This window comes from Mytilus trossulus, chromosome 8, assembly GCF_036588685.1.
Source record: "Mytilus trossulus isolate FHL-02 chromosome 8, PNRI_Mtr1.1.1.hap1, whole genome shotgun sequence".
NCBI lineage: Eukaryota > Metazoa > Mollusca > Bivalvia > Mytilida > Mytilidae > Mytilus > Mytilus trossulus.
In genome coordinates this window covers 12886057-12911860 of record NC_086380.1, presented here as the reverse complement: position 1 = coordinate 12911860, position 25804 = coordinate 12886057, and the positions used below count along the sequence as shown (strand labels likewise).

General features: G+C 32.0%; 1 protein-coding gene across 1 annotated transcript; it reads left to right on the top strand.

The window, feature by feature from the left end:
- Window positions 1–8396: 8396 nt before the first annotated feature.
- Window positions 8397–25507, top strand: LOC134728312 (ribosomal protein S6 kinase-related protein-like). The gene is made up of 14 exons (XM_063592884.1): window positions 8397–8550; window positions 9686–9886; window positions 10616–10699; window positions 11305–11373; window positions 11848–11920; window positions 12318–12425; window positions 13457–13497; window positions 13994–14021; window positions 14730–14819; window positions 15583–15671; window positions 18229–18339; window positions 18782–18883; window positions 19621–19743; window positions 20496–25507. The coding sequence occupies exons 1-14, from the start codon at window positions 8491–8493 to the stop codon at window positions 20547–20549; spliced, it is 1233 nt and encodes a 410-aa protein (XP_063448954.1). The 5' UTR covers window positions 8397–8490; the 3' UTR covers window positions 20550–25507.
- The last annotated feature ends 297 nt before the right edge of the window (window positions 25508–25804 follow it).

Sequence of the window (25804 nt, the reverse complement as noted above, 5' to 3'; positions counted from 1 at the left end):
GACAGTTTGGAATTCACTACCAGCAACTATAGCTGAGGCTCCCTCCTTGGTATCTTTCAAGAGGGAGCTTTCAATCCTTTCTATCTAATCTGTGCAGTCCCCCATTTGCCAAGTAAGTCAAATGATGGACTGGAGCTGTGCCGGCGGGGATTAATTTCCCTGGTACCGCCACGGAAGCCGGATTGGTTCAGGCCAGATGAACGAAAAGCAAATGGGAACCCCCCCCCCCTTTTTTTATTCATTGCTTTATTATTATTTTTACTTTTTTTATACTTTATACTCGCTTGTATATTCTTTGTTGCTCTTGTTGTGTCAGGATGCTGTAGATATTGACATCAGGGTTTGTTGCTCTTGTTGTGTCAGGATGCTGTAGATATTGACATCAGGGTTTGTTGCTCTTGTTGTGTCAGGATGCTGTAGATATTGACATCAGGGTTTGTTGCTCTTGTTGTATCAGGTGTTGTGTTAGGATGCTGTAGATATTGACATCAGGGTTTGTTGCTCTTGTTGTGTCAGGATGCTGTAGATATTGACATCAGGGTTTGTTGCTCTTGTTGTGTCAGGATGCTGTAGATATTGACATCAGGGTTTGTTGCTCTTGCTGTGCCAGGATGCTGTAGATATTGACATCAGGGTTTGTTGCTCTTGTTGTATCAGGATGCTGTAGATATTGACATCAGGGTTTGTTGCTCGCGTTGTATCAGGTGTTTTGTCAGGATGCTGTAGATATTGACATCAGGGTTTGTTGCTCTTGTTGTGTCAGGATGCTGTAGATATTGACATCAGGGTTTGTTGCTCTTGTTGTGTCAGGATGCTGTAGATATTGACATCAGGGTTTGTTGCTCTTGTTGTGTCAGGGTGCTGTTGATATTGACATCAGGGTTTGTTACTCTTGTTGTGTTAGGATGCTGTAGATATTGACATCAGGGTTTGTTGCTCTTGTTGTGTCAGGATGCTGTAGATATTGACATCAGGGTTTGTTGCTCTTGTTGTGTCAGGATGCTGTAGATATTGACATCAGGGTTTGTTGCTCTTGTTGTATCAGGTGTTTTGTCAGGATGCTGTAGATATTGACATCAGGGTTTGTTGCTCTTGTTGTGTCAGGATGCTGTAGATATTGACATCAGGGTTTGTTGCTCTTGTTGTGTCAGGATGCTGTAGATATTGACATCAGGGTTTGTTGCTCTTGTTGTGTCAGGGTGCTGTTGATATTGACATCAGGGTTTGTTACTCTTGTTGTGTTAGGATGCTGTAGATATTGACATCAGGGTTTGTTGCTCTTGTTGTGTCAGGATGCTGTAGATATTGACATCAGGGTTTGTTGCTCTTGTTGTGTCAGGATGCTGTAGATATTGACATCAGGGTTTGTTGCTCTTGTTGTGTCAGGATGCTGTAGATATTGACATCAGGGTTTGTTGCTCTTGCTGTGTCAGGATGCTGTAGATATTGACATCAGGGTTTGTTGCTCTTGCTGTGTCAGGATGCTGTATATATTGACATCAGGGTTTGTTGCTCTTGCTGTGTCAGGATGCTGTAGATATTGACATCAGGGTTTGTTGCTCTTGCTGTGTCAGGATGCTGTAGATATTGACATCAAGGTTTGTTGCTCGCGTTGTGTCAGGATGCTGTAGATATTGACATCAAGGTTTGTTGCTCGCGTTGTGTCAGGATGCTGTATATATCGACATCAGGGTTTGTTGCTCGCGTTGTGTCAGGATGCTGTATATATTGACATCAGGGTTTGTTGCTCTTGCTGTGTCAGGATGCTGTAGATATTGACATCAAGGTTTGTTGCTCGCGTTGTGTCAGGATGCTGTATATATCGACATCAGGGTTTGTTGCTTTTGCTGTGTCAGGATGCTGTAGATATTGACATCAGGGTTTGTTGCTCTTGTTGTGTCAGGATGCTGTAGATATTGACATCAGGATTTTTTGCTCGCGTTGTGTCAGGATGCTGTAGATATTGACATCAGGGTTTGTTGCTTTTGCTGTGTCAGGATGCTGTAGATATTGACATCAGGGTTTGTTGCTCGCGTTGTGTCAGGATGCTGTAGATATTGACATCAGGGTTTGTTGCTCTTGTTGTGTCAGGATGCTGTAGATATTGACATCAGGGTTTGTTGCTTTTGCTGTGTCAGGATGCTGTAGATATTGACATCAGGGTTTGTTGCTCGCGTTGTGTCAGGATGCTGTAGATATTGACATCAGGGTTTGTTGCTCGCGTTGTGTCAGGATGCTGTAGATATTGACATCAGGGTTTGTTGCTTTTGCTGTGTCAGGATGCTGTAGATATTGACATCAGGGTTTGTTGCTCGCGTTGTGTCAAGATGCTGTAGATATTGACATCAGGGTTTGTTGCTCGCGTTGTGTCAGGATGCTGTAGATATTGACATCAGGGTTTGTTGCTTTTGCTGTGTCAGGATGCTGTAGATATTGACATCAGGGTTTGTTGCTCGCGTTGTGTCAGGATGCTGTAGATATTGACATCAGGGTTTGTTGCTCGCGTTGTGTCAGGATGCTGTACACTGATATCTCACCGTGTTAAACTTTGTAGTGTTATGCCATTTTGCTTGTAAGAGATTTACAGCTGTCAGCTTATAGTTTCTTTTATTTCATCTTTTCAATTCTACTTCATTTAAGTGAAATTTGGGTGAATAAGACATGTCTCGTTGGCATTCATACAACATCTCCTTGACAGGCTTGTTTTAAAATCTTATAGTTTAGTTTAAACATATTTATTTATAGTGGATTGGGAAACAAGTTTTGTAACTTATATTAATCCCTTTCCACTTAGCAGGTCCGAGTGCTGCCTTGTAGAGGCTTAGCCTACTTTTTTTCGAAATCTACAAGGGTGTCTTTAACGTGCAAGATATATGACTCTCTCTTAACACGGGTCAGCCATTTACCGTCCCCGTCCGACGGACTATCATCGTTTCCTCAAGACCATACTCGCAAATGGTGTCAAGGGAGAGCCGAAAATTGAGTTCCTGAAATTTTCATCCCAAACGGGAATCGAACCAGGAACCTTTGTGTTAGAAGTCCGATGCACTTACCACTACACCACGGTTGTCTTATATTAAAACCCAATCGAAATCCAGCAAAAAGGAAAAAGAAAGAGGGTTATATTACCAAAATTCGTGTGAGTTAAGCAATCGACTTAAAAGATAACTGTATTGTATTTGAAACTTTAAGGACGTCCATCGGTAGTTTTACTGTCGCAAATACTTGTTTAACATTCTTTAACTAATTTAACAATTCAATTCGAAAGTATTGATCTTATTGTTGAAGTGACATAATGTAAGAACAAATCGATAGTGACCATGCACAACAGTTTAACTATATCATGTATTATTCTTACTTGTAAGTAAAATTCTCTTAATTCCTTACTCATGTAACCTTGATGTTTTACTATATATCTTACTTGTAAGAAAGAATCTCTCAATACTACATGTAGTTACTCATGTAACACTAAGGTTTTACTATAATTCGTTTTATAGTGAGTAAAATTATCCAATGGCTCAATTCATTACTCATGTAGCACTTAGGTTTTACTATAATTCGTACTTGTGAGGAAAATTCTCTCAATTCATTACTCATGCAACACTGAGGTTTTACTATTTATCACTTACTTGTTAGTAAATATAAAAAAGAAGATGTGGTAAGATTGCCAATGAGACAACTATCCGAAAAAGACCAAAATGACACAAACATTAACAACTATAGGTCACCAAACGGCCTTCAACAATGAGCAAAGCCCATACCGCATAGTCATCTATAAAAGGCCCCGATAAGGCAATGTAAAACAATTCAAACGACAAAACTGACGGCCTTATTTATGTAAAAAAAATGAACGAATTTTTTTTTTTAACACGTAAACAAACGACTACCACTGAATTACAAGTGAGGGTTTACAAGAATTCTAACTTGTCAGTACAATTCTCTCCTTTCATTATTCATGTACTGAGGTTTTACTTTAAATTCTTACTTGTTAGGAACATTCGTTAAATTCATAACTCATGTTACAGTTACACAGATGTTTTACTATAATTCTCCTTCATTCATTGCAGAGAGAAGGTAAAATACATATTAGTTGTGAAATACAAGAAAGAGAGAGAGAGAGAGAGAGAGAGAGAGAGAGAGAGAGAGAGAGAGAGAAGGTCAAATATACGAAGTGCCATGGTATGATGCAGGATTTCATATCATTTACCTGCACAGGGTACGGGGCGCCGAATGGGACTCTTGTGGTTTTGTACAAAATTCAATTCTGTCATAACAAAATCATTTTTGTCTTACAAAACTATGTGCTACAGACTTGTTTTGTGAGAACTTCAATTTTGTGATGACAAAATTCATTTGTGTAGACAAAATTCATTTTTGTCATGACAAAATTCATTTTTGTCATGACAAAATTCATTTTTGTAGACAAAATTCATATTTGTCATGACAAAAGTCAATTTTGTCTTAAAGGTATGCAAATATAAACATATTTGCATACAAAATTGACTTTTGTTACCTGATATGGAAATTAAATCACAAAAGTCAATTGTGAACGGTAAGATTCAATTTTGTGAGACAAAATTGACTTTTGTGAAACAAAATTAACTTTTGTGAGACAAAATTGACTTTTGTGAGACAAAATTGACTTTTGTGAGACAAAATTGACTTTTGTGAGACAAAATTCAATTTTGTCATTTTTGTTGAGACAAAATTCAATTTTGTCATTTTTGTTGAGACAAAATTCAATTTTGTCATTTTTGTTGAGACAAAAGTCAATTTTGTTAATTTTGTTGAGACAAAAGTCAATTTTGTCAATTTTGTTGAGACAAAAGTCAATTTTGTTAATTTTGTTGAGACAAAAGTCAATTTTGTCAATTTTGTTGAGACAAAAGTCAATTTTGTGACGACAAAATTCATTTTTGTGATGACAAAATTCAATTTTGTAACAACAAAATTGACTTTTATGAGACAAAATTGACTTTCGTGAGACAAAATTGACTTTCGTGAGACAAAAATCAATTTAGTTGAGACAAAATTCAATTTTGTTAATTTTGTTAAGACAAAATTCAATTTTGTTAATTTTGTTGAGACAAAATTCAATTTTGTTAATTTTGTTGAGACAAAATTTAATTTTGTCAATTTTGTTGAGACAAAAGTCAATTTTGTCAATTTTGTTGAGACAAAAGTCAATTTTGTCAATTTTGTCTCACAAAAGTCAATTTTGTGTAACAAAAGTAATTTTTGTGTAACAAAAGTCAATTTTGTGTAACAAAAGTCAATTTTGTGTAACAAAAGTCGATTTTGTATGCAAATTAGTTCACAGAAACCGAACTAAACTAATTTAAATACAAAATTGACTTTTGTCGCTCAATTTTCAAATTAGGTAACAAAAGTCAAGTCTGTGTAACAAAAATGAATTTTGTCATGACAAAAGTGACTTTTGTCCGCTGATAGATAATTTTGTATGACAAAATTTCAAATTTGTAGTATGATACAAATTTTGTTAAACTGAACTCATTTTTGTTGAACAAAAGTCACTTTTGTCCGTACAAAATGTAATTTTGAGTACAAAATCACAAGAGTCCCATTCGGCGCCCCGTACAGGGGACTTACGTAACTCAATAGTCAGACGATTTTGAAGTGTATCAAAACATGCCTTTAAACAACAACTGCCATTTACTCCAAGGAGTAATGGACGAACCACAGTTATAACTTTAGAATTGAAACAGAATGGGCCACTGTTCTGACATTTTTACAAAGTATAACTTACTAAAAATATTGTAAGTCAGATTTCAATTTTGCCAAACATTTTCAATCTTGTTGTCTACCAGATATATTTTACACATCAAAAATGAAATCCGTATGTTGGCTGTTGTGATAGAGTTTTAAGTTATGATATCAGATTATTACATGGCATTTTTCATATCGCATGTATTATCAGCCCTAGGTTCAATATCAGCCCAAGAGCCGCATGGCTCGAGGGATGATATTGACCGAGGGCTGATAATACATGCGATATGAAAAATGACAGGTTATGATCTTTTTATCAAATGCTTCAACAGTAGAGAAAAATAACAGATTCATGATCCTTTTACGTGGTTCCCGAAAAGAAGTTGAAAGAGTAAAAAGTTCACGGACGTCGGACCCAAAATTTGATACATTCAATGTGAAATCTTTTTATTATATGCCTCAACGGAGAGAAAAAACACATTTTAATATGGACAAATCGACAAAAAAAAATTCAACAATATACGTCATGAACATTGTTTGAAAAAGTCAACTTTTTTAAAGTTACTTTCTAAATTATGTTTCAGAAAAACTTAAAAAATGCATTTATTTAATAACTATTTTTTTAATTCATTTTTAATTTAATTTTATTATTTTACACAATATACTTTCCAATATTCAAATAATTGTTTTGTACACAACTTTGTAATGTTTTTCACTGAAAACATAGCATTGAGGTGTATTTTCCGGAATTTGTCGAGTATCACCGGAATGCTATGTGATAACGTTACGGAAAGGCATGTGATAACAATCGAAGCATGTGATAAACTTTTCATATCAGCCCGCTAAGCCCCAATTCGAAAAATATGGAAAAAACTTTAATTTAATGCTATTATCATACGGTAAAAATCATATGTTATTTAGCATGTTTAGTCTAAGTGTATGATAATGCTTCATATATAATTCCATAAGCGTTATCAATTTAACTGCAACTGTATCATGTATAGTATAATACCACCAGATGCTCATTTCGATGTTAATCATTTTCAATGGCATGCAGTGAATTAATGCCCAAAGCCATGGTATTTGAAAATCGTTAAAAAAAACTATTACATTTAACGTCGAAAAGCTAAAAACCCACAAGGCCACAAGGCAAAGCTCAATCTAAATACTTTGCATGAAGGATATATAATTAAAAAAATTGAACAAATTGTATAATAGCACTGAAATCGCTATCAAACAATAGCTGTATTCCATACCGTAATACCGAAGTCCTGGCTACTACATTGTATACAGATGATACCATCGGGGACTAGTAGTCCTCTACAAGCAAAATATATAACAGAAAATTGGACTATCAAACTATATCTGTGTTTTTATGCCAGTACCGAATTACTGGTTACTATGCAAATAATACCATCGAAGTCATCCAATCTACAAACATGTATGTATAACAGCAAATTGTTATCAATCAATATATGTTTTTTTATGCCAGTACTGAAGTTCTGGCTACTATACTGATGATACCATGCAGCGTTTTAAACATATAATTTTTCAATTCTAATATTTTCAAGTAGCTTAATGACATTCTCCAACCCATACAAGAAATTAAAGGTTCATGCAGATAAGCATTTTGAAGAAGAAATTCAACTTTATAATTGCTTTTGTACGAACTTAGGTGAGAAATATAATAATTTAGCTGCTATATATGCTTTGTCCTCAAAGGGTTTCTTAAAACTAAAACAAAATGCATGACGGAAAATCATGACGGGAAAGCCGATAAGTTTTTTTTTTAGAAGAATATGCCTTCAATCTATAAAAGTGCAAACATATTGTAACAGACAGTCCTCAAGCTTATGGACTGCGGAAATGACTTCATTTAGACATTATGAAATATACCGTCATATCTAAATACAAAATGTCATATGATTGCTGTTCACAGTAAAAGAAAATCGACTGATCTTTGAAATATTTGGAACCGTATTCTACTATATGACAGTACAATATTTCCAGAACATTGTATATGTTCTGGGAATATTAGTAGGTGATTTTAATATTCCCAGAATAGTAGTAGTAGATGTTTTTTTCGCATCTTTACACATGTACTTATTTCAGCGAAGACGGCAAAAACTTTATAAAGATCGCAGTTAAATCTCCTGAGGTAGAAAGAAGTAGAAGAAGCACTATAAATAGCAGGTTTTCCATCTGGAAGATTATTCTATTTTACCTGTTCAAGTTAAATTTTATATTATTTTTTTTTCGCTTTTCATAAACCTGTTGTCAATGGCACGTAATCTCACATTCTACTTAAAATGAAAAACAACAAAAACACCAATGGAAATTACAAAGTGGTCGATCCTGAAATAATTTTGTCTAAATCATACTTTTATAAAGCATGGCGCATTCTCGTACCATGAGTTACCCTGTATATACAGAGAAATCGTTACTTTATTGTGATACAAATTCAAGTCAAGTGGGAACTAAAAGATAATAATTGTAATCAGTTATTCCTTACAATTATTATTTAATTATAATTTGTTCTAATTAACTATAATAAATAAAAGTAAATACTAACATATTCATGAGTCATAATTGATTTTCTTTTCTTTTAAAATCGATCTTTTTGAATACAAGTTGTTTCATTTTTTTGAGACTTATTTTTTGCCGGCTCAAGTTATGCTTCCGGTTGAAGATAGTAATGATTGAATGATTTTTTTTTTATTTTGGAACTTTTAAAATATGTAATCAAAATGCACTTGTTAAGCTATGGGGAACAGCAATCAGAAGAATCCCTTAAGAAAGGCTCAATCGGTTCCAGAATCCCAGGTGAATGTCGCTTTTAGAAATATTGAAAACTGAACAAACATGACAAAGAAACATGAATATTTTATAAGTATACATTAAATTAAAAAACAAAATTATATTTGATTTAGCATAGAATTAAGACAGAAACATAGAAATGGAACCTCGATTTTAAGAGGGTATCATTGGGGGGTTCCGATCCCGGATCCCGCTTTTTGTTTTGTAAAATTTCCGTATCCCGCTTACACTACATTGTATATACGTAAGCAATTATTTTTTTTGGTCATTTCCCAGGTCCCACAAGACCTCATTTCCCGTTTTCACGACACAATTATTTGACTTTCACGTGTCACGCTTACAAAAAAATCGGCAATCCCGCGTCACGCTTAGACCCCAATGAGACCCACTTTAAAATGTGTACACAAACTAATACAAGTAAGAAGTTCTTCAGCTTAAAACTTTAAAGAAATGTTGCCTTTGATTTGAGGTATTAGGTCTATTTGCACCCAATACACTTAAGCAGCCTACATGTATGCACGTCTCACATTTGCCCTGAGGTGTGTTTGCACCCTGCACGTTCCAACCGAATTTAAATTCAAATACCATTTGAATTATCAGACATTAGAAAATTATGATCGTTGATGAAGAATTTTACAATATTCACTAAGCCTTGTCAAAATCTCACTTTAATTTGATACAATGAAAAAAATATGCTTCGAAAAATATAAAGCAATACATCAACCAAAACTTGATTCAGATTTATTCCCTGTACCACATAATAAAAACTTGTCAGAATCTCACTAAATTTTGAAACTATGAAATATACATTTGTAGCAATACACTAACCAAAACGTGATTAAGATTCATTCAACATACAAAAGGGTTGTCAGATTCTCACTTTATACTGAAACATTGCTTTTTTTATAGCTATACACTAACTTAAATCTCTATTACAAAATTACTAAACAAAAAACCAATAAAAAGTTTGCAAAGTGTAGGGTGAGAATAGACTTTGGGCAATGTTGGGTGTGAAAGTGAAAGGGGCGAACATGTTTTTTGGCAAATGTCCTTTATTCTTGTTTTGAAAGTGAATGAATTGCTGAAGCAAACTGTATTTTGAATATGCTTTAATTATGTGATATAAAATTCTATTTTTCAGTTTTTACAAGAAACAAATCCTGATTTTGTAAGAAGTAAAACAAGAGCATCTGCTCGATTGAGTCGTGGAAAGTCACATGAACAATTAGAGAACGATTCCTCAACTCCAGACAAACCCAAGTGGAATAATGTTCCATTGGTGGAAGCCCTGTTCCTTCCAGATTTTCCAGTACGAGGAGATTTTAAACAGCAAGAGTTTGAGGTACACTTAAGGTTTAGTATTTGTTATCTTTAGTTAGCCATTGCACCATAACATGAGTAAGAGAATTGATATTTAATGATTTTTAAAATCGAGCAAGGTATGTTTATTTGACATTTGGTTACTTTTAAGTAATGTAAGTATGATATGGATATTTTTTTTTCTTGTAAATCTTTTCCCGCATCTCTTCTCTATCATCTGATGAGCTTTAGAAGTTAAAGATGTGAATGATAAACTGTATGAAACTTATCTACTAAGTAAATGATCTGCATAAAAAAATCCCCAGATACATGTAATAGACTTTTCTCGAAGTTTAACAGTGTTTGTATAAAATGTTCTAAATAAAAAAAAAAGAAATGCATGCAAATAAAAAATCTCGGTTATGTAGATGTAACAATATGTACCTATTTATTACTTATAAACCTGGAGTCCTTTTCACAAAAAAATCTTGAGTGTAAAATTTATCGTAAGTCTAAAATAATCCTTAACCATGTTAACAATTCAACTAAATTTTTTTATCGAAAGAGTTATTTTACACTTAAGATTTTTTGTGTAAAGGGCTTCAGTCTTATTATTTCCGTTAAAAGTTGGAATAAGTGATACAGTATAAAGGAGTGCATCACCCGTAATCACAGCACAAATTACCAGCACAGATGATTGTTAAATATAAATGTGTGTATGTGATTAGATTATATATTAGACAATTTTTAAGTATGTTTTTTTCTATTTCAGGTTATTGATGTTATAGCTAAGGGAGCTTATGGTAATGTGTATTTGGTTCGAAGGGAAGATGAAAAGCAGAACTATGCAGTTAAAGTAAGTGGTTCAGACCATTTGTTGTTAATTGCAGACATAGATGAGGAATTTAGTCTAACTTTCATCAGTATTTTTAAACAATAAAAAAATCTGGATCTTCCTAATGTTTCATTGTGTAAGCAATCTTTAGAACTGCCTATACCTCAGTTTCTTACCTCCTGTTTGAATAAAATTGAGAATGGAAATGGGGAATGTGTCAAAGAGACAACAACCCGATCAAATAAAAAACAACAGCAGAAGGTCACCAACAGGTCTTCAATGTAACGAGAAATTCCCGCACCCGGAGGCGTCCTTCAGCTGGCCCCTAAACTGTATTTTTTCCCCCTGATTTATATTCAAAGAAGATGTTAGGTGTATTGAGACAAATATGTGAATAAATTATGGAGAAGCTATTTATAGTTTGCCTTTGTCAACTTAAATAACAAAATACATTAAAATGATTAAGATATAAATAGTAGCATAACAGAGGGTGCACTCTAACCACTCAGAATGGAATTTTTTGTCAATTTCTTCAAACAAGTGTTGAATACTTTGAACCACATAGCATATTCATTCTTGTTTAGGTTGGAGTGATATTAAATAACAGGATAATATCTGTATTATAGGTTATGGGGAAAACTCAGATTATTGTAGAGAATGCCATACAGCAGTGTAAAGATGAGGCAGCAATCCAGGTAAATACATAACAAAATTTTACACTAAAGTTTCCGACCTACACAGTAATGTATTAACTCTAACAACACTTATCACAGCATTTGTCACACAATAATACCTGCTGCTGTACGTACTATGTAGATTCCATACAACTATGTCATGATCAGTAGAACACTTCTGGCCAAAATGAAATTGAGGAATGGTGACACACAGATTTTACTCAAAAAGTTGGTGTCTAATAAGAACCCTTGTCAATAAACAATTTTATAGAAAATGAAATAATTTTGTAAACAATAACCATACATATATCATGCTACTAGTAAAGTACTGTATTCAAATTGAAGATATATCATACACAAAAGGCAATTTTCTTTTTCGATAGTTTTATACTGATACTTTTTCACTTCTTTAGAATTATTTTTTAGTCCCAGCGTTTATTATGTTTTTGCAGTATAATTCTTGTTATTGAAATTACTAATTTATTTGTTTTTCAGGCAATGCTTGGTGATCATCCATTCATTGTAAAGCTTCATGAGTACTGGCAGTCTCGTAAATTTTTATATATAGGTAAGGATTTAAATAACATTTTAGTTACTTTTATTAGTCTATTGTGTCTATCTACATTCAATATAAAGATTAAGTTTTGTTCTTGATATATCTTTCAGAAAGTTATGAAATTTACAACTCTGGTTCCTATGTAGTACGGTATTCCTCAATATTCTGGTCACATTGACCTGTATTTGATGCTATTGTGATGTTGGTAAAGTTTAATGTTATATATGGTAATAAATTACTCTTGCTTTATCAATGATTTACACACCCTCTTAATTACACTACAAATATTTATAAATCAAGATTTGTCCATCTATAATACTATTCAAAATGAGGATATCTGTGTTCCTTTATTGCAATGCATAATAATGACTTTTGTTTATAAATAATTTGATGATATATTTTGTTTCAGTATTAGATTATGTGCCATTTGGAGACATGTTTACATTGTGGACATTCCATGGATTTTTTCCTCAACCTTTAGTCAAGATTTATGTATGTCAATTAGCTTTAGTAATGGGTATGTACATCATTTCTTTTATAAAATGAAAATCTAAGCAATTTTTAATACATTTATAAGATACAATAACTTTTCATGTTTACTGTCAAGATGAAATGGTTTTGAAACCAAACAAATAAAAAGTTTTTAAGAACATTACAACCAAAGCATCAAAGAGGACAAAAACAGTTGTTAAGGAGGCTCGAGGGTATAAAAATTTCAGAAAAAAATTAAACATTTGTTTTTCATTACAAATTTTATTTGTTACCTTTTGTAGTTGTTACTTTATCATATGGTACAAAAATCATCCAAAACAATCAATTCGTGTTGGCCCCAGACGACTTTAAAAATGTTTACATCATTGAAAAAGTTTCAAATTATCTCCCTTTGGTGGAAAAATGCAAGTTTTGGCTTTAAAATTGAAATATCTTTTTCAACTCATAGGTGACCTATTTTTTAATATAATTTCCGTATAAGCTGTACTTAAATGCTTAAATTAAATTATTGTTAAATGTGAGCGATTTCTGTAATAAATTTCTTTTTTTATTTCGAAATTAACTTTATTTCTCCTATTACTTCAACAGAAAAAACCCACTTTTACAAAAATGTATGCTTCTTTCAAAGGCAGATTGTGAGCGCGAATGAACGGTGACCCCACTTTTTAATTTTATTTTTCTATTAACTATAAGATAAAGTTCATTTATAGAAAAATATAGAGAAATCCTATATAAATGATTTAGACCCGCGAACCCCCTTAAAAAGAAAAGTTCATCAAAATACTGATAGTGATTCTGGTGGATTAAGAAATACAGATTGCAACTTTTAGAGATATATGAAGAATTTTTTTTTTTTTAATTGGAAACCAAACAAATAATTTGGATAAAAAAAAGATAAAATCTAAATGAACAAATACCATGAATACACTGATACACTAATAGCTAAATATCATGAAACCTCCACTCTCCTGTTATAGAGGATATATATATATTGAAAGTTTAATTTATTTATTGTATGTAACTTGTTAAGTTCTTGTCTGAATTTTTCTTTTTCAGATTATTTACATAATGCAGGAGTAATTTATAGAGATCTGAAGGTAAATAATATTATATCTGCCTTGTAATGATTTATTTATTGTCTAGTTTATAGTTGTCTCCCCTGTGATGAATGATGCAGAATATGCAGCATATCCATGTTAATCAGGCAGCTGCAGCATCAACTATTTGTATAAAATCTATATGTCAAAGCTTCATATTTTGTGATTCATTTCTCAGATTATATAAGCTGTAGGTCAATTATATATTGTGTTTACACAATATCTCTTGCACGTAAAAGACACCCTTGTAGATTTAGAAAAAGAGCAAGCTAATGTGGCTACAAGCCAGCACTCACACCAGAAAAGTGAAAAGGAATTGATATTAGTTGCAATAACTTGTTTCATAATCGAGTATAATTAAATTTGTTTAAACTAATCATTAGAATAAATATTGTAAACAATTCTATATTGTGGATAAAACAAGAAAAACAAAAAAAAACAATATTTTTTATTACACCCAACCTACTTTATCTTGTGTTCTTTTTGTGATTTTTAGATGGAGAATATTTTGTTTGATCAAGAAGGTAGGTGTTGCTGTTTTCAATATTATAGTGAAGGGCTTTAATGATAAAGAATTTCATCCTGTAAATGATTACTTATTTAAGGTGGCACCTAACACTACAGGGAGATAACTCTGTAAAATCAACTAAATGTTTTAATAACATTGTACTGTTAAGGAAATATCAAGCTTCTCAATGATTGAACTTAGTGTTTGTCAAACTGCTTTATAATTAATGATATTTTTCATGTTTTTCTGAGAAACTGTGTGGTAAAAGTTTTTGAAATTTTTAGATTTTTGTCAAAGGGTCAAAGTAAATATTTTGTCAAATTATTTTTAGTCAAGGTGGTTGGTACCACCTTGACATTTCTATTATATGACCGGATAAAAAAGTATAACAAAATACTACAAGATATTTTCACGAGTCTACAGGTTATTTCTGGTATCAAATTTGTTGACTGTATGTCTTTATGTACTGAAATGCATATGGTATAAAACCAAGCTTTAAAAAAAATTAGAGGGTCGGTATTCATATTCATATTCATATGAAATCATATAAGCACTTTCTCCTAAAATGTGATTTACTGTAAGTTAAGTTGTTTCTGCTTCTACCCATATATTTATATAATAGTAGAATCCACAATCTTTTCAAATTTATGATATTAGAAGCTAGGAGAAAAGTAAAGAATTAAGTCTTTCAATTTAACAAGATTGTTCTATTTCATTTGTTCAGGCCATATTCAGCTGACAGATTTTGGATTATCTAAATGGTTAACAAAAGGAGAGAAAACACGGACAATATGTGGTACTCTTCAATATATGGGTAAGTGTATATAATATATCTCAAATCTTGCAAAGCCTACTGTATTTCAGAAAGTTTTTTTTTTTATAAATAATTTGTCCAACACATTGTTAAAAAGTTTGCTAATTGATTAGTCTACAAACATTGATTTTAAAAATATCAAAAGATTTAATCAATAGTTTAAATGTTTGGACAGAGAATGACTTATAAGACTGTTACAACACACATTATTAGGGATTTAAATGAAGGCATGTGTGGAGTACGCATCATGAATCTTATAAAAAATTAACCAACATGTGCATGATGTAGAAGAAGGACTACTTTTAACACAGATTTTAATTAAAAACAAACATGTTCCTATCACTCCTTGTAATTGTGTATTTATACATGTTTTAAGGGCATCACTGTTTAGAATTAACACCATTTTCTTATTTTATAAAATTGAGAATGGAAATGGGGAATGTATCAAAGAGACAACAACCAGACCATAGAAAAAACAACAGTAAAAGGTCACCAACTGGTCTTCAATGTAACGAGAAATTCCCGCACTCAGAGGCGTCCTTCAGCTGGCCCCTAAAACCATAAAATAAACCATTTCACAAAGATCATGTTTGTTCCCTTTAACTGTTATGAAGCAAGTTAACCTTTCAACTGTTTATTTCCTAATACTTTTTGAATTTAACATGAATGTTTTAACAAATGTTTTCTAAATTGTATGAAATTATTTTATATATCTTAGCTCTACATGGGTACATATTTATAATTGAGATTGTATATATTTCAGCTCCTGAAGTGCTAGTCTCCCATCCATATGGTCACACAGCTGACTGGTGGTCACTTGGTATACTAATGTTTGTCATGTTAGCTGGCAAGGTAAGTGCTAGTCTCCCACCCATATGGTCACACAGCTGACTGGTGGTCACTTGGTATACTAATGTTTGTCATGTTAGCTGGCAAGGTAAGTGCTAGTCTCCCATCCATACGGTCACACAGCTGACTGGTGGTCACTTGGTATACTAATGTTTGTCATGTTAGCTGGCAAGGTAAGTGCTAGTCTCCCACCCATATGGTCACACAGCTGACTGGTGGTCACTTGGTATACTAATGTTTGTCATGTTAGCTGGCAAGGTAAGTGCTAGTCTCCCACCCATACGGTCACACAGCTGACTGGTGGTCACTTGGTATACTAATGTTTGTCATGTTAGCTGGCAAGGTAAGTGCTAGTCTCCCATCCATACGGTCACACAGCTGACTGGTGGTCACTTGGTATACTAATGTTTGTCATGTTAGCTGGCAAGGTAAGTGCTAGTCTCCCATCCATATGGTCACACAGCTGACTGGTGGTCACTTGGTATACTAATGTTTGTCATGTTAGCTGGCAAGGTAAGTGCTAGTCTCCCACCCATATGGTCACACAGCTGACTGGTGGTCACTTGGTATACTAATGTTTGTCATGTTAGCTGGCAAGGTAAGTGCTAGTCTCCCACCCATATGGTCACACAGCTGACTGGTGGTCACTTGGTATACTAATGTTTGTCATGTTAGCTGGCAAGGTAAGTGCTAGTCTCCCACCCATATGGTCACACAGCTGACTGGTGGTCACTTGGTATACTAATGTTTGTCATGTTAGCTGGCAAGGTAAGTGCTAGTCTCCCATCCATACGGTCACACAGCTGACTGGTGGTCACTTGGTATACTAATGTTTGTCATGTTAGCTGGCAAGGTAAGTGCTAGTCTCCCACCCATATGGTCACACAGCTGACTGGTGGTCACTTGGTATACTAATGTTTGTCATGTTAGCTGGCAAGGTAAGTGCTAGTCTCCCACCCATACGGTCACACAGCTGACTGGTGGTCACTTGGTATACTAATGTTTGTCATGTTAGCTGGCAAGGTAAGTGCTAGTCTCCCACCCATATGGTCACACAGCTGACTGGTGGTCACTTGGTATACTAATGTTTGTCATGTTAGCTGGCAAGGTAAGGATTTATTGAAAATAATGAAGAAATCAATTTAATTCGGTGTATGTAATAAAAGATATGTTTGAAAATGGGAATTTTAGTTTAATTCAGTTAAAGACAGTTTATTTATAAAAAGTAACATGTGCACAAATATATTGTATTTCCATAAAATTTTGACACAATAACATATTGCTAAGGTCACTATATATGATATATCATGTTCTCATTCATTCTCAGTATGAATTATTTGTTTTTTTTGCCTCATGAAGGTTTCAGTTTATTTCTTAATTATTGTAGTTTTATTGTCGAGCCTGCAACTTTTGTTGCAGAAAGCTTGACATAGGGATAGTGATCCGGCGGCGGCTACGGCGGCGGCTACGGCGGCGGCGTTAGCTAACTACTTAAAAGCTTTATATTTTAGAAGGTAGAAGACCTGGATGCTTCATACTTTTTATATAGATGCCCCATGTTACGAACTTTTTGTCAGTCACATGTCCAATGTCCTTGACCTCATTTTCATGGTTCAGTGACTACTTGAAAAAAAAGATTTTTTGTAATGTTAAATTCTCTATTATTATAAATAATTGGATAACTATATTTGGTATGTGCGTACCTTGCAAGGTCCTCATGCCCGTCAGACAGTTTTCACTTGACCTCGACCTCAATTCATGGATCAGTGAACAAGGTTAAGTTTTGGTGGTCAAGTCCATATCTCAGATACTATAAGCAATAGGGATAGTATATTCGGTGTATTGAAGGACTGTAAGGTGTACATGTCCAACTGGCAGGTGTAATCTGACCTTGACCTCATTTTTCATGGTTCAATGGTTATAATTAAGTTTTTGTGTTTTGGTCTGTTTTTTGTATACTATATGCAATAGGTCTTTTATATTTGGTGTATGGAATGATTGTAAGGTGTTCATGTCTAGCAGACAGGTGTCATCTGACCTTGACCTCATTTTCATGGTTCAGTGGTCAAAGTTAAGTTTTTGAGTTTTGGTCTATTCTTCTAATACTTTATGCATTAGGTCAACCATATTTGGTGTATGGAAATATTTTATGATCTATATGTCTGTAACGCAGGTTTTATCTGACCTTGACCTCATTTTCACGGCTTATTGCTCAGTGTTAAGTTCTTGTGTTTTGGTCTTTTTTTCTGAATTTATAAGCAATAAGAATGATTTTATTAAGTCAACTTTATTTGTTGTATTGAAGAATTGTTAGCTGTACATGTCAGCCTGGCATGGTTCATCTGACCTTGACCTCATTTTCATGGTTCATTGATCAATATTTTGTTTTCTTGGTTAATGTTGAGGTTATGTGACAGTTGTAATAAAGCTTTATATTTGGTCTATCAACATAATATCTATGATTAATAAAGAAGGCGAGACATTTCAGTGTGTGCACTCTTGTTAATTTATCATTAGGCAGTCAAATATCTGGTTTAACACTACTTTATATCAATTCTAGTATCCAGCAGAGGGCGCTCTCGACCACACGGAGATGACTAAGTTAGTTTGGGAATGTGATTATTTACTCCCTAACCACTGTAGTGATGCAGCTCAGGAAGTTGTCAGCAAAGTAAGCTAATGTTTAATTCATTCCATTAATTTCAGTAGGGTGTTTCTCCCATATGTCATAATTTTGTAGAGTTGTCTCCTATTACTGAAGACTCTTATGTTTTCAAAATTTTAAATTTCTTTGAATTACTTGACAAACATTATACTTTTATTTTCATTTGCCATAATGGATTGAGGTGAATTGAAGGTTTAACTTGGTATAATTGGATTTTTTGATTAATAATGATTAGTACATGAATTAAAATGAAAAAATAGGTAAAACAACCATCTTGACTTTCTATCAGCTTTTAACAAACCAAATGTCATAGTCACTTTTAGAATTATAAAGTAAAGAGTCATAGACTTATTTTTGAAAATATTAAGTCCCAAATATTTTTTTGTGAAAGAATTTAGTGCGCCATAGTTGTGAGTAGTAATCTCATATATTTTTTTTATCTTTACAGTTGTTAATAAAAAGTCCAGAAAAGAGGATGACAGATATATCTACATTACAGAACCTTGTATTTTATAGAGACATTAACTTTACTGCTGTCATTGAGAAAAAGGTATGACCATGTTTGTCATAAACACGAACACAAAGTTCTTTTTTGATAAAATTGTTCTGTGGTTTACTAGTATCAAATGGTAGATATGACATGTATTTACATGGTCAGAAATATAAATTTGTATATATAATTTCTTTATGATTTGAAAAGTGCAAAAAAAAAACCAAGTTTATGTTTCCTACATGTCTTTATTAATTTTTTTATTTGAATATAGATCAAAATTTTGATTGAGTAGATTATTTAAAAATGAACAGGGTTAGCAAGGAACTAGAAATGAACCCAGCTTTTTTTCCAATTTTTAAGCGAGTATGAATAAATTTTATTTTTCCAAAAGAAGACATATATTTTTGTTATCCTGCGATTTACGCCAGCACTTGAAGGTTTTGCTGTTTTGAATCCAAATGATTGTCTCTGATTTTTCAAGGAAATTGATATTGTTTAAAGGTCGACTTAGAAAAGAACCATGAAAAAATCTTTTATGCAAACTTTTTTTTCACATATACCCTTGTTTTAACATGGAAGTTGGTTTACAAAATATATTATTTGTACAGAGGAATGCACTGCCTTACCCAACAAACAAAACTATCATACTTGACAATATTTTATGAGATAATAACTATAAATTTTTCCATAACATATAAACAATGTGATTTGAATGTTTTTGAATGCTGCAAACATTGAGATTTACTGCATGAAGGTATATAAAGCATATATAATATTGTTATTTTTATTTCCAGATCTCACCAAAGCATTCAGTCCCGGTTGACTTTTTCCCAATGTCAGGTGTTAGCTTTAGCTATGCTCCAAATCCTGACCCTAGCTCTGCTTATTTATTGAATGGCAAAGATCCATTTGCAGGGGTAAGGAAGTATTTTCATATTTTTTTTTCATTACTGTGGATTCATTTATTTTCGTGGGTACCAATTTTTCGTGGTTTGAAGAAAATTTACATGTTCGTGGATATTTAATTTCATGGTTTTGGCAAAGACTACACTCGTTCCTTTAGAAAATTTGTTATTCGTTGAATATTTGTATTCGTGGTTCTCCTGTACCCACGAAATCCACGAAAATTGGTATCCAACGAATATTAATGAATCCACAGTAATCTTTTTGGTGTTCAAACTACAGTGCATACATATATTTTTATAAGACATAAGTGAATGACATGACATTTGTAGCATTGTTATACTATTACTATTATGCAAATAAGACACAGTAAAAATTTACAAGTAAAAATATTTCATGAACTGCCACAGGGAGAAAAAACAAATATTTGGAAACAAAAACAAAAGATACAGATGAACTAAATATGGAGGATCTCATATTGATTGAACGTGATATTTTAGGCCAATTTTAAAACTATTTACTATATTTTGACTTAGTTTATTGGTTGGAGAACATAGAGAGATTTAAGGTAGGTCAGAAGGGTGAAGCACTTTCTATCCCTTTTAAATTTAAACTATACTGACTTGATCACAGTATCTACTGCATTTACAAATTTAGCCTGAAATCAATGTTTTAAAAGAAATTCTGCCACATGGACAACAGATTATACATGAGTCTTTTCATATCACCTTTACAAAGAAATATGAACATATTTATATTTTTTTAGTTTGATACTGTATGGAATCTACCTCCAGATGCAGAAGAAGCTGTGTATGTATGACACATGACAGTCATGTGACCATCTCTACAAGTCAGCTGATCTACATATAAGTAATCAGAAAACAGACTAATCATAATCAAAGATTTATGTACACGAGAAAGATTTATGTATGCAGGATTAATACTAGTCTCATATTGTGCTATTGCTTCATGTATTAAGACAATGAGAAGTAGTTTTTGACAATCGCTCGTATATCATTTGCATATTTAAATCTGCATGATGTATATCATTTGCATAATTTAATCTGCATGATGTTTTTACAGGTATATTACCGTTTGATAGGAAATCTGTTTATGTTTTCTATGATGGGCATGTTGATTTGTTTTGCTGTGGAAATTATTATTGTGATGGTGCTAAAACTATGTAGAGTAAGCTGACTACAGAGTAACAGTGACTCATTTAGCTTATATAAAACCTGAAATCCAGATAATACGAGAGATTGTATAGTTCAGAATCTGTAAAATTACCATATTAAAAGAATATAGGAAAATCTTGAACTGATTCTTTTTGAGTGCAGAGAGCTGGGATGTTTCACTCTATTTTGTACAATTATGTTACCCTTCTGTGAAGGGCTGAAATATTAAAATACCTATTCAATAGTTTCTTGGATTAAGACAGCTATTTCACAGTGGTTTTATAGAATAAACAAAATTCTTTGAATATAATGCATAAGAAAATTAAATATTTTGTAAATACATTTAAATTCAAATTTCTAAGATTTATATTTTCGAAGTTTATATGCAAAGAAAAAAGATCAAGATGCAGTTAGTCTTATCAATATAACAAGATCATTTATTTCAGTGTTTATTATAGAGTTCACACTGGTCAGTGGAAATAAGTCTGTATTTAGAAACAGTAAATAATTAACTTATAAATGTATGTCTATATCTATACCATTATCTCATATGGAAATAATTTAAGTTATTCATCAACAGAAATTACTCTAGTGATACCATTTTGTTATATTGTGCATTATGAGCTTTAAACTAAAGCAAAATGTATAAGCAATTTTAAAATATAAAAACTTGTATAGTTTCACAAAACACACACGAATGCAGATATATACCTTTTCATTTTCATATAGTTGAAACTTATCATTATTTTAAATTGATATTGATTTTTATGCCCCTCCTACCATAGTAGAGGGGCATTATGTTTTCTGGTCTGTGCCTCCATTCGTTTGTTCGTTCGTCCCACTTCAGGTTAAAGTTTTTGGTCAAGGTAGTTTTTGATGAAGTTGAAGTCCAATCCACTTGAAAATTAGTACACATGTTCCCCATGATATGATCTTTCTAATTTTAATTCCAAATTATTGTTTTGACCCCAATTCCATGGTCAACTGAACATAGAAAATGAAAGTGCGAAGTTCAGGTTAAAGTCTGGGTCAAGGTAGTTTTTGATGAAGTTAAAGTCACATCTACTTGAAACTTAGTACACATGTTCCCTATGATATTATCATTCTAATTTTAATTCCAAATTAAAGTTTTGACCCCAATTTCACAGTCAACTTTACATGGAAAATTATAGTGCGAGTGGGGCATCCATGTACTATGGACACATTCTTGTTTTAAATAGATATGAAGACTTTAATCATATACTTTAAACCAACCAATTTTCACAAACCACTGTAACAGGTAGAAACATAATTTGAATATCTAACATTAATATTTGAAAGATATTCTTAAATAAGGAAGCCCTTTTTGTGAAAATAAGTTTTAAAGTCATAAAAATGAATTCTAACTAAATGGCTGGGTTTGGAGTAATTTTAGAGCTAGTTTTCTGTTTTAATGAAAAAGTTAGACTGTGGACAAGGGAAGTAGTGTTATGATTTTAAATCATGTGAAATAGTTGGTTTTGTACAATTTTATTTAATTTTTATTTTCTCATGTATTTAAAGCAATTATGCTTGTGTTGTATTTTGGGAAGCATGATTTATGAGATGAAAAAGAAATATATTTCCAAGATGATTATTAAACAAAAAAATACATTCAAGTAGACTGACTTTGAATTCAATTATTGGATTCATTCAAAATGCTCAATGCATTCCATATAATGCTTCATTTATAAAAGTTTTTCAGTAGACTATTCCATTCATTTTGAAACAAGATAATTATTTTCTGGACTAGTTTCACAAAATGTTATTTAAAAAAACAACTTTACCCTGATCAATGAATTACAATGTTATATCTGTGATTTTAATATTGCATTACTTTCCATTTTTTTCTTTTTTTTTTATGCCATACCATGAATCTGATTCATATGTTCATGAGTACTGTGGATTCATTTATATTTGTTGGATACCAATTCTCATGGACTCATGTGTACAGGTAAATGGCGAATTTGAATGGTCAATGAAATGCAATATTTCCATTGGCTTGTATGCAGACTTTAGCAAAACATTGGAACAAAATATCCAAGAAAGTGTCAGTTTTTCTTAATCCACTAAAATTGTTTCGACAAAAAATAAATGAATCCACAGTAATTATAATGGCACAGATGACTTACATTCAGTATTGATAGTTTAAGAAGGAAGTTATTGGTTTTAATTTATTAAGCATGATTGAGGATGTATGAGTTGTAAATGTGCTTTTAAGCTTTGATTCTTTTATTGATTTTAGTAAGCTGGTTACTAACAGCATGTATCTGTTTTATACTTAACAATTATTCAAACTTAAGTGTATTTTTTAGATGCTTTTACCATGACTGATAATTTGAAAATTGTCTCTTGTCAGTTCTTTAATGTACCAACTGTAACATTGTAATGATACATCAATGAAAATACCAAAAGAAATAACTAATATTGAACTATTTTTAGATGCATGTGCAAAATCAGATTTTTGAAAATTGGAAGTGTTGTTAATTTTAATACAATTTTTTTTTAAGAATGATTTATGAAATATCATATAGTTAATGCTTAGCTATTGAATGTTGCTACAGACAGTATATACTATTGTCAGTCAATTTTGGAAAGGTTTGTTTTCAATCTCAAAAAAATATTAGAACAGAAGAAACTATTCTTATCTGTTATTTACTTAAAAGAAATTAAATGGTGAAAAACTGAATAAAACCAAACATTCCAATGCTTATTCCAATGTTTATAGATTCCATTTTACGCTTTACTTTTTGTAGCATACAGTAAGATATTATTGATTTATACCTACGCATTTATCTTCAAAGATGTGATATTTTTCTAAACTTTATCTCTACTACAATATTATCTTATAATCCTTTTTTACTATTTTATATTAATGTAAATGTATCTGTTTAAATTGACTGTTTTTTTATCAAAAGATTTGAAATTTGTAATTTCACACGGATTGCCAACTTACACAATTGAAATGGAAATTAAAATGAATTTTCCTTACTTTTCCAAAACTTTTTGAAAATGGAAAAACTGAAACTTGGTTTAATAATGCCCCTATGAGAATGTGAAGATCCCAATAGATTTTGAGGTTAAAGGTCTAGGTCACAAGTTTCTGGTTAAAATAATTTCCAATTTTTACCAAACTTTGTTTATATAAAATTCTCTATTGAATGGAGAAGATTTAAGGTAAAGAGGTCAAAGAGCATAAAAGCCTTTGATGAGGCTAAAATTTGGGAAAATGTTTTGTTTCCGGAAATAATGTTGTGAGCCATATCTGATATTACCACACTTTATTTGATTATACCTGAACATGATATGACAAAGATGGTTTTTGGTTAACACATAGTGCTTTTTTTAATTACTATTCTGTTTAAATTTATCGATTCTCATGTCACTCACTTCATCCCTCAAGTTTTGTCAACTTTATGGTTGATATAATATTTAAACGAAAGTACAACAAAAGAAGGTTTACCTTAATGATGTGAAGAAGGAATTTGCATAGCTTTTAAAATATATGTGAATGTGTACAGAGAAAATAATAATGTTTACATTTTATCTGTATCAGTATATTCAGATCTGAGATGGTTTTAAGTATAAATACATCTTTTGCCATGGAAATATTGCTTTGTGTAGCTCTTTAGATAGTTTCAAAGCAAATGCAGGCCATGGATATTTTTAAATGTCATGTTTAAAAAAAAAAGAACTGTAATTATCATGATTAAAGTATTTGAGTTATCAATTAGGTGTTATGAATTATGAATTCCAGATAAAAAAATGTGTCTTCATTTATAAACAGGATTTATAAATATATAAACAGCTTAAGGAAAAAAGTTGCCATAAGGAGTACAGACATATATAATTTTGTTGGTACTTCATAAGACAAGAATAATCATGACATGTACTGCTTGATATTGAAAATTCTCTTTGTGTTTTGAATGCATGATCTGTGGATAATTAGAATTTGTTTTTCATTTTACATTCATCTTTTTACTTGTTATTCATAGATACGATAAAATTAGATTAAGGAGTTAAACTCTAATAAATATACACTATTTAAAGAGGATGCATCCAAGCATAGTTTTGAAATTGTTTTTTTTTTATTAATATATGTTGTAACCATAAGTTGTGGTCTTTTATTTATGCAAATATTTCTACTAGGTTAGTATCACTTTTCATACTGGCATTATTTGACTTATACATCTTAACTGCTAGCTACCAGCTCATATATATTTTCATAGGTTGTAAACTAATTAGGTAATGTAGACCTCAGAAGAGGGTTTTTGCTTCTTCTTTTTTTTAATGTTTATTTTATTCACTTTCCAACTTGGTTGTCTTAATTTGAATCTTAAAGGTATGTAAACCATCTGCATAGGTACGAGTGCTTTAGTGCTTAGTTGATTCAGACTAGTGTTTTCAACTCCTTCAGACACAGATAATATTAGGCAGTTTTGGCTCCATTGTTAATCATAACATTTTGTATAATATATTTTTTCTAAAAATGTGGTATCCATTATATAAAGGATATATAGAAACAGTTGTAGTGTTCATGTTAATTGGACGGGTATAAGACCTCTTTTTTTAAATCAATTATAAGTTTTATGTAAAAAAGTAGTTTTAACTTGTCTTTTTAAAAGAAAAACAGGAGTACATGATATACTAGATAATGCTTATACCATTAGTTTTCAATTTAATGATAAAAATTGCTTATCTTGGAAATAATATTCAAACAGCGGTATACTACTGTTGCCTTTATTGATATTTTATAAGCATGTTAGGAACTTTAAGACTGTATAGATGTAAAACATGTTCATTTTTAATAGAATATTTTACAAGTTATATTGTTATACCTCAAATGGAAGAAATGCTCACTTTCCATTTTGTTGTTGTTATT

What these genes read in the sequence shown, in the direction of transcription:
- LOC134728312 (XM_063592884.1), top strand. Translation starts at nt 8,491, where the DNA reads ATGGGGAACAGCAATCAGAAGAATCCCTTAAGAAAGGCTCAATCGGTT. An exon ending in TTGTCATGTTAGCTGGCAAG is followed by an intron (nt 15,672 to 18,228) that starts GTAAGTGCTAGT and finishes TATCAATTCTAG; the next exon opens with TATCCAGCAGAGGGCGCTCT. An exon ending in GCAAAGATCCATTTGCAGGG is followed by an intron (nt 19,744 to 20,495) that starts GTAAGGAAGTAT and finishes ATATTTTTTTAG; the next exon opens with TTTGATACTGTATGGAATCT.